This window comes from Pipra filicauda, unplaced genomic scaffold, assembly GCF_003945595.2.
Source record: "Pipra filicauda isolate LSUMZ 115617 unplaced genomic scaffold, ASM394559v2 scaffold287_size946512_pilon, whole genome shotgun sequence".
Classification (NCBI taxonomy): Eukaryota; Metazoa; Chordata; class Aves; order Passeriformes; family Pipridae; genus Pipra; species Pipra filicauda.
Window position 1 is genome coordinate 654,858 of NW_024104406.1, and position 13,935 is coordinate 668,792.

The following is a 13,935-nucleotide window of genomic DNA, read 5'->3' on the forward strand; positions in this document are numbered from 1 at the left end:
TGCTCCCTGGGACTGGGGTGGTGCAGGGGGAACTCATGGGACACAGCAGGCTCCTGAATCAAGAACTGATGGTGGTGGGTAGGTGGTAAATAGTACAAATGTGAGATAGCTTGAGAAAGGTACTCAGGGGGGAGAAAGAAAAAGTTATGAGTTTATCATCGTGGAAACATATCATAGAACTGGGATGGAAGGAACCTTAATGATCATCCAGTCCCACCCCCTGCCATGGGCAGGGACACCTTCCACTCGTCCAGGCTGCTCCAAGCCCTGTCCAACCTGGCCCTGGGCACTTCTCCACGTGAGTATTGGTGGTCAGAAAGGAGCTGTAGCCAGTCTGCCTGTGCTGTGTGAAACTTGAAATTCTGTCTCACTCTTCAAGCCTTGTGATCTCTCTTGTTTTTTCCTCCCTGTGCTTGCCCCATAGCTGAGTCCTCAGATAAAATGCCCAATGACCAAGGTAAATGAACAGCCAACATTTCTCTTCACTCCATCCTTCACCCATCCTGGTTTCGCTGTCCATGTGCTGTTGCATTTTCTAAATGAAACAAATATCTGCTGCTCTGACTGGAAATGGGCGAGTTCCTGTTGTGGTTTTAATAGTGGAAGAACTGGGAGTCCTGTGTGTGGGCTGGTGTTGGGAATATAAGGTGATCTCTGTAGTCAGGGGTCCCATGAAGGGCCATGTGGGTGGGGACCCTTCTGCAGGGATGGGCCATCCAGCCCCTGCCTGTTGCTGCAGGACCTCGGCACGAGGGGGTGGAGATCAAACAGATTCTTATTAGCACAGGTGCTGCTTGTGAGCTCCACATCCAGGATTGTTGTCATAAGAAAGGCAAAGATGCTCGTTCTGGAAAGCTTTGTGCAGGAGAGATTCTGTCTGTCAGCTCCTTTGGAGTCCAGACTCTCCTGAGGAGCCCGGCATTGGCTCCTAAAAGCCTTCAGGCTTTCAAATGTTTGCTTGGAAAACGGGAGCTTTGAGGCTTCCTACGTGGAATTATAAGGTGAATGTCCCAGGGCTGTTCTTGCTTTCTTCCAAATAACCTACAAGCCCAATAAAAAGGGAAGAATTAGTCTGAAGGGATGAGTTTAAAAGGCCATTGGCAAACAGCTTAGACTTGCAATTAGAGAGATCCTAAAGGGGCTGAGAGGGTTGGACTTGGCTCTGCAACTTGTTACTTAGCAGTAATTTATTAAATATATTTTTACCCCTGTGCACCAAATACTGCTGATAGGAGGGGATTAGGGAGGAAATTCATATGCAGCCCCTGTGCCAGAGGTGGGAACTGGGATCTGGGATCTGGGGTGCCTGGGGGTGAGCAGCTGCTCTCCCTGACACCATCCGTGCCCAGGTGCAGCAGGAGGGAACTGGGGAAGATTAAAAGGTTTTAGGGAAAAGTTGCTGTTTTCTATTCTGCCCTGTTCTAACCCCATTTCAGCAGAGAATCTTCCATCCAACCTAAAGTAACGTGTTCTTCTAGTAACAATTTGATTAATTCTTATCCCATTATTTATAAATCATAAAAGCCAGGAGAGTTTTGTTTCAGAATTCCTCTTGGAACACTCAGAAATTATAAATCATGGCAGCAGCTTAAGTGAAGGAAAGGAGAAGGTGGAGGAAATGCAGGAAAGGAGCTGAAGAGCTGCTCTGTGACAGCATCACTGAATTGGGACTCTCAGGAAAGAGCCAGCAAGTTCCTCAGGACTGGGAAGGACCCAAACTACAATGGGTTGATTCTCTGACCCTGATGGTTCTGTCTTTTTTTTTTTCTCTCCCTGCTTTAATGTTTTTCTTCTGTACTAAGCACATGATGCTGTTTTTCCACACACTTCAGTAGCACAGAGCTCGTGTCAGAACTTAGTGACAGTTGCTGTCAGCCCTCAAGGAGTTGCACTGGCCTGGGCCAAAGCAAAGATTAAGGTCTCTGATCCTTGGAAAACCATCCTGAAGTCACACACATTGTGTGGCTGCCCATACCTGGAGATTCACAAGCTAAATAAAAACCAATTCCAAGTAAATGCTGTCCTAAACTGTTCCTTAGAATAGGTTGTACTGCATAAGAGAGGGACTCTCTGGAATTTAAAGGTTTAAACTGTTCATCCATGGTTTTAGGAATTGGATACTGAGAAGCATCTTGGTTGGGTGCCTAAATTTCATCCTAAATTCCTCAGGGTGTTCCCAGGAGGATGTGAACTCTGGGAGCAGGTGCAAGTGGCACTGCACATCCTCTCTCTTCTTCCCTGTTCCCTGATTTTATGTCACCTGTTAAACTCAGGGGCATAATTTTCCTTCTCTTTCCTTGTGTTATTAAGGATATTGAACTACCCTTGGCCAAGCACAGGTCTTTGCAGAACTCATTAGAAATGTTCTTTATGAATAATGATTTTTCAATTCTAATTCTTATTCTTATCAGTTAATGTGTAGTTCATCTCGTTAATGGGTGCCATGTTGCTTTTTTATGATACTGTTTTAACAAAGGATTGTACAGGACACAGTGAAATGTTTTTGGGAAACCTAAATGCAGTATATTTTATATATATTATTCTATATCTGCATAATTACTGTTACCAACTATGTTTATAGTCTGACATTTAGTTTTTTGAAAATACCTATTTTCCATAAAGCAGAAAGATGGGCATAAAGCAGGAACCATCTCCTATCCACCCCCTTTTCCATGGTCTCACCTGTGTTAAGGCTCCAGCTGCTGCACTAGAAATGCTCAGGGTGTCTAATTGTCCTGCTAAAATACTGCTGGTTATTTTTATTCCCCCCTTCTCCCACAGCTGGGTGGAAGATCCAGCAGCTCCTCAGTGCCAGGTTCAGGGATCCAGAGGATTCATTTAGGGTTTTTTCCCATCTTTTCAGTGCAGGTTCTGTGACCATCCAGACACAAATATATCAAACACGAGCTGTTTAAAATGCTGTAAAATTCTGTCCTTGCTGCTGCAGGATTATTAGTGCAATGCTTCAAAAGGAGAGCACTGGGTGCAGGGTCCTCTCTGCCCTGGCAAGTGCAATGTGTCTTTTTCATGGCACATTTGTCCTGCAATACATCTTTTCCATCATTATAGACTGGAACTCCTGCTGTACACACAGAACATTCCTCCTTATTACCCTGCCCAGGTTTAATCAGAATTCCTGCTGCTCCCTTTGGCTGGTTTTGCCATTTGTTTTGATTTCAGTGACTAATTTACAGGCTCTGACTTGAAGTTCACAGTTTCCATTTGTTACACATCCTTTAACACTTATTACTTCTTGATTAAAGGGGATTTTTAACTGAAAAAATCCTTCTCCTGATTGGGAAACTGCCAAATTGCCTGACTTCTTGGTTAGGTTTGTTGTTGGTTTTTTTTTGTAGAACAATGTAAAAATGTGCAAAATATTCTGGATTCCTGCAACCAGAGGAATGTTGTTCTTTGCACCTTGCTGAACGTTTCCCCCACTATAGTATTCTTCTCACCAATTTCTGCATTGAGTGCATTTTAATGAAAGCACAGAGGGAAAGAACCAGGGTTTGGATGTAACTAATGAATTGGTTTCCTTGGGTTTCACCAAAAACAGTTTTGTGAGGCTTCGTTGTCACTTGTGAACAGAAGAGAATGGGGTTGAAAGCAGGTTTTTATGGATAGGCTGGGCCTTAATATTACATTTACTGTGCTTTGGATCCTCCACTTACTTCCAGTCTCCCACACTGGCTGTAATGGGGTGTTAGGAGAGGAAACGTGGACAATTCGAGTTTCAGGATGATTAACTATAAGTCCAGGTGTGGCAAAGCCCTGTGCCTCAACATGTACCTGTGCATTGCTGCAAATGGTTTTTATTATCATTTTAAAAATGACTATTAGTAGAGTCTCCTGAGCTGAGTTAGGAAAAGAATAACTCAGGAAACATTTGAAGAGTTCTTCCGGAGAAGTTTTTTTTCTTGGAGAAGTGCAAGTGCTGTGCAAAGACAAATCGTGTGGTGGGGAGAGAAAAGGAGGGAAAAACTGTTCATGGGGGCATAGAGAAGTTCTAAAAGAAATGTAGAGGTGCTAAAGTGTGTGTGTGTGTGTGTAACATTCCAACATATCTGGCCTTTTCAGCCTCGGGATCTGCAGGGAAGGGAAGTCGCCCAGTGGACTTAGGACCGGACTACAAACCCCCCCTTGGAGGTGAGTGTTGCTGCAAAGCTTTTCCGTTTCCAAGTGTTTCATTTCCCTTTGGTCTTTCACCCAGCAAACACCCCTGGCATCTGTTCCATAACTTTTCTCCATAGTTGTTCCCACTCAGTAAGTCCTGTAACACTCCTGCTGTGGTGCTCCTGCCTGGAGTGTCTGGCAAAACTCTCCTGGCATTCCCATGAGCAGATCTGCTTCCCATGGAGTTTTAAAGGGCTGCTGTGGTGCACAAGTGGACAATTATTTCAGTAGGAACGTATTAGGAAGGAAAAACCTCCTGTTCCTCCTTCCCCTGGTTGCTGTTGGGGACACCTTGCCCTGAGGTAACGCTCAGTAGTGTTTGATAAAATTATTCTTTCAGGGCAAAGTGACCCCTGTAGGATTCTCATACTGAGTGTGGTGGTTTCTGGCTCCAAGGGGGTGCCTGTGGTATGGGGGTTTTAGTTTTAGCAAGATCCCAAACTAACTCTCCTTAGACTAACTTGAATTTCTATATGGTAACTATTTGAGTTGGCTGAACTTAAGTTTTGATAGGCCTGGTTGGGAATGGATCTATAAATCCTTTTATAGTTCAACAATTGTACAGAAGCACAGGTGGCAAATGACAGAAAAATAAGCACTTCTCAGAGAGCCAGGCAGACCAACCATCTCATCCTGCCCATCTGTAGGATGCCAGACACCTTTGGTTTGCATTCCTTGCTTTTTCTATGGAATAAATAACCCCTTTCTCTCATCTCAAACCCTCACAGGCAGTAACAGTCCCCATGGAAGTCCTACCTCTCCCCTGGACAGCAACATGCTCCTGGTGATCATCGTGTCCGTGGGGGTGATCACCATCGTGGTCGTGGTGATCGTCGCCGTCTTCTGCACCCGCCGCACGACCTCGCACCAGAAAAAGTAACAGCCCTTGCCCTGCCCTGCCTGTCCCACCTCATCCTGGCACCTCATCTTTTCTTGATCATGCTGTAGTGTTTATTTCTTTAAGTCTTCCAGGCTGTAGATGGTGAAGGTCCGTTTTTCCTAATCCATGTTCCAGAGTTACAAACCATCAGGAGTCCACACCCCAACTGGGCAATGCTCTCGTGTGTCCCTGCACCTGCCCCTCTCTCAGGAGAAGCTGCTGTTTAAAGTATTGTTTCCAAACTGGAGCCAGTCCATCTCTTTGGAGCTGGGAGAGCTCCACAGCTCAGGCAGCTTCTCACTCCTGCTCTCAGCATGTCCTTCACTGTGTGAAGTTGGTGTACAAGCTGTGCATGATAATATCCAGTTTTTAGACAGATTACTGGAGTGGAATCTGAATCAGGTGCTGGACTCCTTAGGAAAGTGCTCCAAAATCCATAATATAGGTGTGTACCTGAATTCTTCCCTCACTTAGAGCACCTGAATCAAGCCCACAGCAGCAGTGCTCCCACTTAGAGGCTCCTGAAGGTTCTTTCTGCAAGTTCTTTGAAAGACCAGAGCTGAAAGCTGTATTTTAAGTTTGAAAAGATGCTGTTATGCAAAACAGATTTTTAAAAGCTAGGCTTGGAAGATAATCTCCACTTGCTTTGCTGAAGCTGAACCATCCTGCAAAAATGCAAGTTGTTCAGGAGAGGGAGCAGGGATGTGGGAATGTCTGGCAGCTGGGGGATGTGCTTGGGAGAGGGCAATGCAGATGGGCCTGTGCCCCAGAGATGCATTTGATTTTCAAAGAGCAGAAACAGCCTTGTGAAACCTCAGTTTCTAAATGGCACCTCCCTTGCACAGCAGCCCCCAGCAGTGAGTCACTCCTGCTGTGTGCCAGGGGCTCAGCTGGGTCAGGGCAGGACGTGGGAGGACGTCTGGCTGGGAGTCACCTCCGTGGGAGGCTCTGCCCGCTGGTACTGAGCCAGTTCTAGCAGTTGGGTCACCCAGAGGGAACACCTTCCCCCATCTTTGTGAGGAGCAAGTGTGGAGGGCAGTGCTGGAACCCTACTTTTCCTTTTCCCAAATTCCACCGTCCCAAATCTCTGCCTCACCGTAGATTCCTGCTGCTGCTGTTCAACAGCCATGAAAAGCTCCTCAGTCTGAGCAGTGCTGAAAGTGATGTTCCTGTCATTGATCCTCAGTGTTCACCATCCTGTTGGGATAACTGGCTGATTGCACCCTCCCTCTCCAGCTTTTGCTGGAGCTGAGCCCGGAGCAGGGGCACAGCGTGGTGCACCTTCACTTCATGGTTGGAATGTTCTCTTAACAACCACAAGCACTGCAAACTCAGTTTTTGTCAGTGCAGGCTCGGGCTGCAGAGCACAGGGCTGCAGGATGTGGGACCACTGGGGACAAATTCATGGCATCAGAGTTGCAGGACGTGCTTTGAGATGTCGGCTGGGCTTGTGTGCAGAGTTCAGAGCGTCCTGCCCGGTGGGAAGGTTCTGCTCAGGCAGACACAGGATCTGAGGGAAATCCTTTCAACAGGTGAGGCTGACACCTAAGAACATCTGAGAACATCTCCTTTGTTTTCCCTCCCAGGAAACGTGCTGCCTGCAAATCAGTGAATGGCTCCCACAAGTACAAGGGGAACTCCAAAGATGTCAAGCCTCCTGACCTTTGGATTCATCATGAGAGACTGGAGCTCAAACCCATTGATAAGTCTCCAGATCCCAATCCCATCATGACAGACACCCCAATCCCTCGCAACTCTCAAGACATCACGCCAGTTGACAATTCCATGGACAGCAATATCCATCAGAGGCGGAATTCCTACAGAGGTGAGAGATCAACAAGTGCTTTGGCCATGAGGTGTTAAATACATTTGACTCTTGAGTGGTGAAATCACTTTATTGAGATATTACTTAGTCACTCTCTTTTGTTCTTATTTTTCAAGTAATGAATTGAGTTTGTTCCTAGTTTCTAAGATTCCCTAAAAAGGATGGATCACGTGTTGTAGTGAGGAAATTGAGTGCCCAGGAGTCAAATCATTATTTTCTCTTGGTAAATACTGGCTAGTAATTGGAACATCATCTAACAAGTGTTTTGAAATGAACTCTTGAGAGCTGTGTGTGACATCCTTTCAGCCCACAGCTGCAGTGCCAGAAGTTCAAGTTTGTATTGGGGCCTGGAGAGTTTCTCCAGTACCAAATAACTGTCCTCTTCTCACCTCCTGGTGGAGGATGAAAGAGCTGTTTTTATCAGTTGTGACTCACAGAACTGCCAACAGGACTAGAGAGAGGGGGGTTGAAGTGCTCAGGTGCCACAGGAGCTGCAGGTCAGTAACCCCAGTGTCTCTCCCTCAGGACACGAGTCCGAGGACAGCATGTCCACGCTGGCAGGAAGGAGGGGGATGAGGCCCAAGATGATGATGCCTTTTGATTCTCAGCCACCTCAGCGTAAGTCACCAGCCCCCCATTCCCAGCTCCTGGAGTGGGGAGCGCCCAAACCAGCCACACTGATGCCACAAACAGGGACACCCACACCTTCCTGCTCACTGCTCCTGAGCAATTCCAGCCTCTCTGCAGTGGGAGCAGCTCAGAGGAGGCCCCAGAGGCCCTTATGGGAAAGGCAGAGTTAGACTAAGGGAAAAGGGGAAAAGGAGCAGCTGCACTGGAGTGAGGAGTGGAGGAGAGTCAGGAGTGTGTCCAGTGTCTGTCCATCCCACTCTGGTGCCTCCCAGGGAGAGCCTGTGGGCTTGGCTGCTTTTTGTAGCCGTTCCCTCTGAACTCTGCCAGTGCCCAGCTGTCCCACAGGAACTGCAGAGAGCTGCTCCATCTCTGTCAGGTTCTCAGCTGCTGGTTTTCTCCTCTCCAGCCCAAGCAGTCCCACGTTTTTAGCCTCCCCTCATGAGGCAGCTGCTCCATCCCCTGTAGCTCTTGAGTTGCCATTCTCAGAGCCTCCTCTGACTTTACTACGAGCTCCTTGGAATCTTTGCTCTCTCACTCAGCCCTGAGGCCCTTCTGGAGCTCCGGCCACCAGAATGGCATTTGCCTACCCCAGAGACCTTAAAATTATTGACAAATGGGAAGATTTCTCTGATTGCTTCCATGTCTGCTCACTGAGAAGGAAAACTGATTAAAGCCAGTGCTGGCACTGCTACTTGGAATCTGTAGCAGTCTCTGTCTGATAATCCTCTGTCTTGATAATCCACCATCAAGCCCCTTCCTTGGTTTTGTATCTGTAACCATCTTTCAGTCCATACAAGAGCCTTCCCTCAGCAGCAGCTTAATATTTGACCTTTGGAGTGGAGCCTTTTTGAAAATTCAGCTGTATTTGCTGGTTCCCTTTATTGACATATTTACTGACTTGAAACTCTGAGATCAGTGATTTCCTTTGCAGGACTTGTGCTCACTGTTTTCTGGGTGACTCTGTTTACCCCTGCAGTGATCCTTCTCTGGTACCAAAGCTACTGCTATTATTGTGATGAAATATTTTAAGAATTAAACAATATATCTAGTTTTGAAATGAGGACTCCAAGATGGAAAGGGACTTGGCTGAACCTCTGAGCAGCCAGACTGAAACCCTGTGTGAGAACACAAGTAACAAGCACAGGAGAACACAGGAGTCAACGTGCATGGAGAGAACTGGGAAGTGCAATTACACTGAGCTCCCCTGGGCTGAGCTTTAGACTTCCCTGAGCTCTGTGTGTTCATGTTCCACCTGTAGCCAGGGAACTGCTGCCACAGCCCCTTGTGTTAATAAGGAATGATTTCAGATTAGTCCCTTCTGTTTCCACTTTATAACTTTTTGCTTTAATTACCTGAAGTGAGCACTGTTTTCTTCCTCTCTACCTGCTTTTTCAAGTGTCCTGGTGACCTGATAAGCCCAGTTTGTGAATTTTCAACTGTTTCCTTGTTCTACAACCTTTTTACAAGAATAGCATCTTTTTTCTTGGTTTTACAATAAGCAGTCTGATGTTCCTCGTTGTCTCCCATTTTTTCCATGTACAAGGAGGGAGCAGAGGATGCAGTTTTGCACTAATAATCCTTACTCTGATTACTTCTTCCAAGTTGGTCTGTGTCAGACACGGTGTCCCACAGGGACACTGAGCTGTGGGATTCTGCTGAGTTCCTGTCCCATGCCAGGCACTAGGACACGATGGAGGCAGACCTGGGTGACCCCATAACAGATTGAGGCAGCAATAAGTGTTACCTTCCACTCTCCTAAGTGTTTTTCTCTAAATGGGATGCAGCACTGGACACACACAGGATAAGATAAACTCATACAGGATCACCAGATGCTCCATAAAAACAGTGTAGCAAAGGAAAAACTCACAGCAAAGACACTCAACAGCCTACATATCAGTCCCACACAGGATGATACACATTTTTGGGAGGCAGTAATTCCAGTTGTACCTGCTGGTTGTGTTCAGGCTGATGTGATAATTGTGGCAGATACAGCCATGGATGTGATTTCCCTGCAGCACCAGCCCCGGCTCTGACAGCCCTTTGTGATGCCAGTCCTGCTGCGTTCCCTGGAAAAGCCTGGCTGATTCCCTCTCTTTCTTAGCCATTGCCTTGCCCAGGGAGAACAAACCAGGCCCAGGCACAGCTGGCTGGGGCGGGTGGGATGAGGAAGGAGGTGCAAGGTCTGCTGGTGCCTCAGGGCTTGAGGTCGTTTTAGTGACTTTGACTTTTTATCCTGTTTTCAAGAGCTCTGAGGGCCTCCAGCAGTAGGTTTGTGTTTTATAGTAACTGGAAACATTAATATAATGTCATTTAGGCTTTGCAGAAGCTCCACGGGAAGCTCACAGTGGTATGTGAGGCCCTTTCTCAGGAAGCACCACCAGGACCATTCCATGTGTTTAACTCTGAGCCTGCAGACACCTTCCCATGGCTTCCCCCCAACTGGAGCACTCAGATCTAGTTATTTACCTCTTAGGTACTAATTTAGAATAATTCAGTCTCTTCCATTTTAGCATAATTTGCAGTAATGGTGTGTACCAAGTGAGCTCCTTCTTTGACTACTGAAATACAAAAATCCTGGAAGGATATGAGGAAGCAAAGGGCTGTTTCTTTTTTAACACACACACTATACGTGGATAGTAGATCTATATTCTCTCTATTCTTCATCTGAACTTTTCTCTTCCTTGAAATCAAACGGTGCATCCTGATGTGAATTAAGTTGCTGGTACTGCTTTTTGGCCTGTAATCAGGTGATGTTTTTGTCCTGTACATGACTCGGGTCCGATGACCCAGGAATTTAAGGTGGATTGTGAACCAGCTGAGGGTCTGGCTCCCCTGCCGAGTGGCTGTGTGGGGAAGGGAGGGATGTGGTGCCTTTCAGTCCACAAGCACTGTGTGTGTGTTAAGTGTTTCTCTGTCTTGTGTTCATCCACAGCTGTGATTAGTGCTCATCCCATCCATTCACTCGATAACCCCCACCACCATTTCCACTCCGGCAGCCTCGCCTCTCCAACCCGCAGCTACCTCCACCACCAGCCCAGCCCCTGGCCCCTGGGCACGGCCTTGTCCCACTCAGACAGGGCCAATTCCACAGGTGAGACACAAACCACCAGGGACGTGTTGCTTTCATGGAACCGGGAGCAAAACGTGTGGAAATCAAAGCCTGAAACTCGGTCAGTCCCCACTGTGGTGTTCCATGAGGTTTAAGGACGTGGGTGTAAGTGCAGACAAAATCCTGGATAGGTTGAGCTTACTTGTGCAGATCCTTGAGGCACATGATGGAAGAGGAAGCTCCGTGTTTTATACACAGCCACAAACAGGAGGATTCCTTATGCTAAAGCCTTCAGCCCTGAAACACCAGATTAAATCTGAGCTACTTAATGTGGTAACTTTTTCCCTGGTTAGTACCATTTCAAACCAAGAGAGGAGAAAGGTCCAGACTTGGCTACTGAGAGCTGACATTTGTTAACCTTCCTGAGGGACACAGAAAATGGGGGTGATTTCCATGCAGTATTTTCAGGCCTGAAGCACAATGAATTGCAGTAGTTTCTGCAATGTCTCCAGTGCTCTGAAGATTTCTGAAGCCACACTGTTGCTAAATTGCACGTGGGTAAAATGTTGAGTTGGAGGGAAATCTGAGCTTTTCTAGCTTAAGGTCAACCTTCTAAGGTGTCGTAGCCAAAAGTGTTGTTTCCTTATGAGAACAGTTCCTGAGGCTGCAAGGACACAGGGAGGCAATATGTGAGAGGCAGAGGTTTATAGCAGTGAAGTGACAGCTCCCACAATCCAGATCCTTCCCTGCCTGTGCTCCAAGTAGGATCACGATGCCCTGAATGTAAGATACCATCTCATTATTCTCTCAGGTCAGCGTGGAGCCTGCTGCAAACACACCAAGCCTGGGATTTCATTTGAGCTTGAGTTTGAGCTTTCAGCAAGTAGGAAGAAATTCTTAGGAAGAAGTTCTTCCCTGTGAGGGTGGAGAGGCCCTGGCACAGGTTGCCCATTGAAGCTGTGGCTGCTCCATCCCTGGAAGTGTTGAGGGCCAGGTTGGATGGGGCTTGAAGCAACCTGGGATAATGGAAGGTGTCCCTGCTTATAGCAGGGGATGGAATTAAATGATCTTTAAGATCCCTTCCAACTCAAACCATCCTGTGACTCCAGGTAAATGGATTTCAAGCCTGTCTCAGAAAAAACTCAGGCTCCTGTGTCTGCACTAGTGCTTGGTGTGAACCTTAAATTACAGATTTGGTTACAAATGCCAGTACTATGAGATGCTCAAGGGCAGAAGGAGAACGAATGTTTGTGTTCTCTGCTGTTTTATCTGAGGACTTACTCCATGGAGCTGTTTCAGTGCAGAACTGTTGATTTGCTCTTGGTGGGGGTGTGGAATCATTCAGTTCTCAGCTCGTATCACTAGACAGCCGTCGTTCACTGTAAAACAGGGCAGTCACACAGAACTGGGGTTATATCCGAATTCCCTTGGTACCTGTAACAGTGACCCTGGAAGAGGTGCTTCCCAGTAGCCTGCTGTGTTTCCATGTGCCCCAGAGGCCCTTTCTGAGCAGCCAGTAACTGCAGTGTGTGTGTTGCAGAGTCCGTCCGGAACACGCCCAGCACGGACACGCTGCCGGCGCCCTCGGCCCCGCCGGGCACCGACCACCAGGACCCCGAGGGCTCCACGGGCTCGTACCTGGGCACTGCCCAGGAGGAGGACCCTGCCCAGGGCCTGCCCACTGCCCACGTCCGCCCGTCACACCCGCTCAAGAGCTTCGCGGTGCCCGCGGTGCCCCCGGCCGGGGCCTCCTACGACCCTGCCCTGCCCAGCACCCCCCTGCTGACCCAGCAAGGTGAGGGGGACGGCACCGCTGCCAAAACAGGGGGGGTTTAACAGGGAAGGTCCTTGAGGGGTGGGGGGTGGAGTTGGGCACCCAAGGCAGTGTATCAGAGGCTGCAGTGAGTTCTGTTGGTGTCATTTTCAAGGCCTTTTTCTGTACGTAAATAAATTGGACAAAAATTCGGATCCAACGCTCCAAAGTTTAAGTGTTCACTTTCTTCTAATACAATCTTTCTTCATCATAGAATCATGATAGAATGGTTTGGGTTGGAAGGACCTTAAAGCTCATCCAGTCCCACTCCTGCCATCCAACCCATCCAACCTGGCCTTGGACACTTCCAGGGATGAGGCAGCCACAGCTTCTCTGGGCAACCTGTGCCAGGGCCTCACAGGGAAGAATTCCTTCCCAATATCCCATCTAACCCTGCCCTCCTTCAGTTTAAGGCCGTCCCCCCCTGTTCTTATTCTCTTCCTTTCTGATTAAGCCCAAGAACCAATTCCCTGAGGCCTGACTCTCTGACCATTGTTTCCAGCTCCCACCCACCCCGTTCACTCGGTGAAGACCGCGTCCATCGGGACCTTGGGAAGGACTCGCCCTCCCATGCCCGTGGTCGTTCCCAGTGCCCCCGACGTGCAGGAGACCACCCGGATGCTGGAGGACTCGGAAAGCGTAGGTACTTCCACTGCCAGGCCTGGCCTTGCAGTGCTCACAGACTGGGGGGGGTGGTGTGTGTCTCCTTATTTGTGTCATACTTGGAAACTTCAGGAATTCTGCACTGACACAGGGCTCCAGACTTCCAACACCCCCATTGCCTGTGAATCCATATAAAAAGTACAGGGCAGGGCCCTGTTATAACCCTGCTGCTGCAGAGCATTCCCAGCGTCACTGCACGTGGAACATTTGGCACTAATGCCAACGTGTTTTAAGCATCATCCCAAATATGTTTGTAGTCTCTCCTGTGAAAGTGTTCTGACTTTTGGGAAAGATGCAACCACCTGTTGGGCTGCTTTTGGGAGTATCTGTTAAGGATGTTGAGGATGTTTTGGGTGGGAGGCACTGAAAGAGCTGTTTTCCTTTCAAATTGCAAGCCAAGAAGTTTCTCCAGTAGTACTGGATCACTAGAATCATATACTGTCTTCAGTATCACACAGGTATTAGCTCTGATCACTGCTACAGGAAATGATTATTTTGAATTTATTTTACTTTTTTTCCTCATTGTCCTTTTCATTTGTCACAAGTTTTTGTTGCCCTCTTGATTTTCTTTCTGCGTTTGCTGGTCTAGAAACTTGATCTGGTGCCCTTTTGCCCTTCTGTCTAGATGTCACTCCTGCTTTATTTGTTTTGTTTGGTCAGTACCAAACCCTTACTCATTAGTTTATCCATCAATAAATTGGTAATATTCAAATAGAGCCATTAATAAATTTGTTCATTGATAAATTAGTACAAGGTAGAGTCAGCACACTAAATACTAGTTAAATTAAATTGCTAGTTCAAGTATGAGTTTTGAAAATTAAATTATAAGTTGAATTAAGGGGTTTAGGGTTAGGTAGTGATTTGAATTAACTCTATTTTTTTATGAGAGCCTGTAGGAA

At 47.4% G+C, this 13,935-nt stretch overlaps 1 protein-coding gene across 10 annotated transcripts in view; it reads left to right on the top strand.

Annotated features, from left to right (window-relative positions):
* Window positions 1-13,935, top strand: part of NEO1 (neogenin 1) — a 171,693-nt gene that overhangs the window by 154,091 nt on the left and 3,667 nt on the right. For 4 of the 10 annotated variants that reach the window (XM_027723580.2, XM_027723615.2, XM_027723623.2 and 1 more), the window contains exons 21-27: window positions 4,081-4,149; window positions 4,905-5,052; window positions 6,643-6,881; window positions 7,407-7,499; window positions 10,444-10,602; window positions 12,101-12,355; window positions 12,876-13,012. In XM_027723580.2, coding sequence (XP_027579381.2) covers window positions 4,081-4,149; window positions 4,905-5,052; window positions 6,643-6,881; window positions 7,407-7,499; window positions 10,444-10,602; window positions 12,101-12,355; window positions 12,876-13,012 — 1,100 coding nt within the window. Of the gene's footprint in view, window positions 1-424; window positions 458-4,080; window positions 4,150-4,904; window positions 5,053-6,642; window positions 6,882-7,406; window positions 7,500-10,443; window positions 10,603-12,100; window positions 12,356-12,875; window positions 13,017-13,935 lie in introns of all 10 variants that reach the window. The other 6 variants (XM_027723590.2, XM_027723600.2, XM_027723571.2 and 3 more) reach the window with 3 other exon arrangements.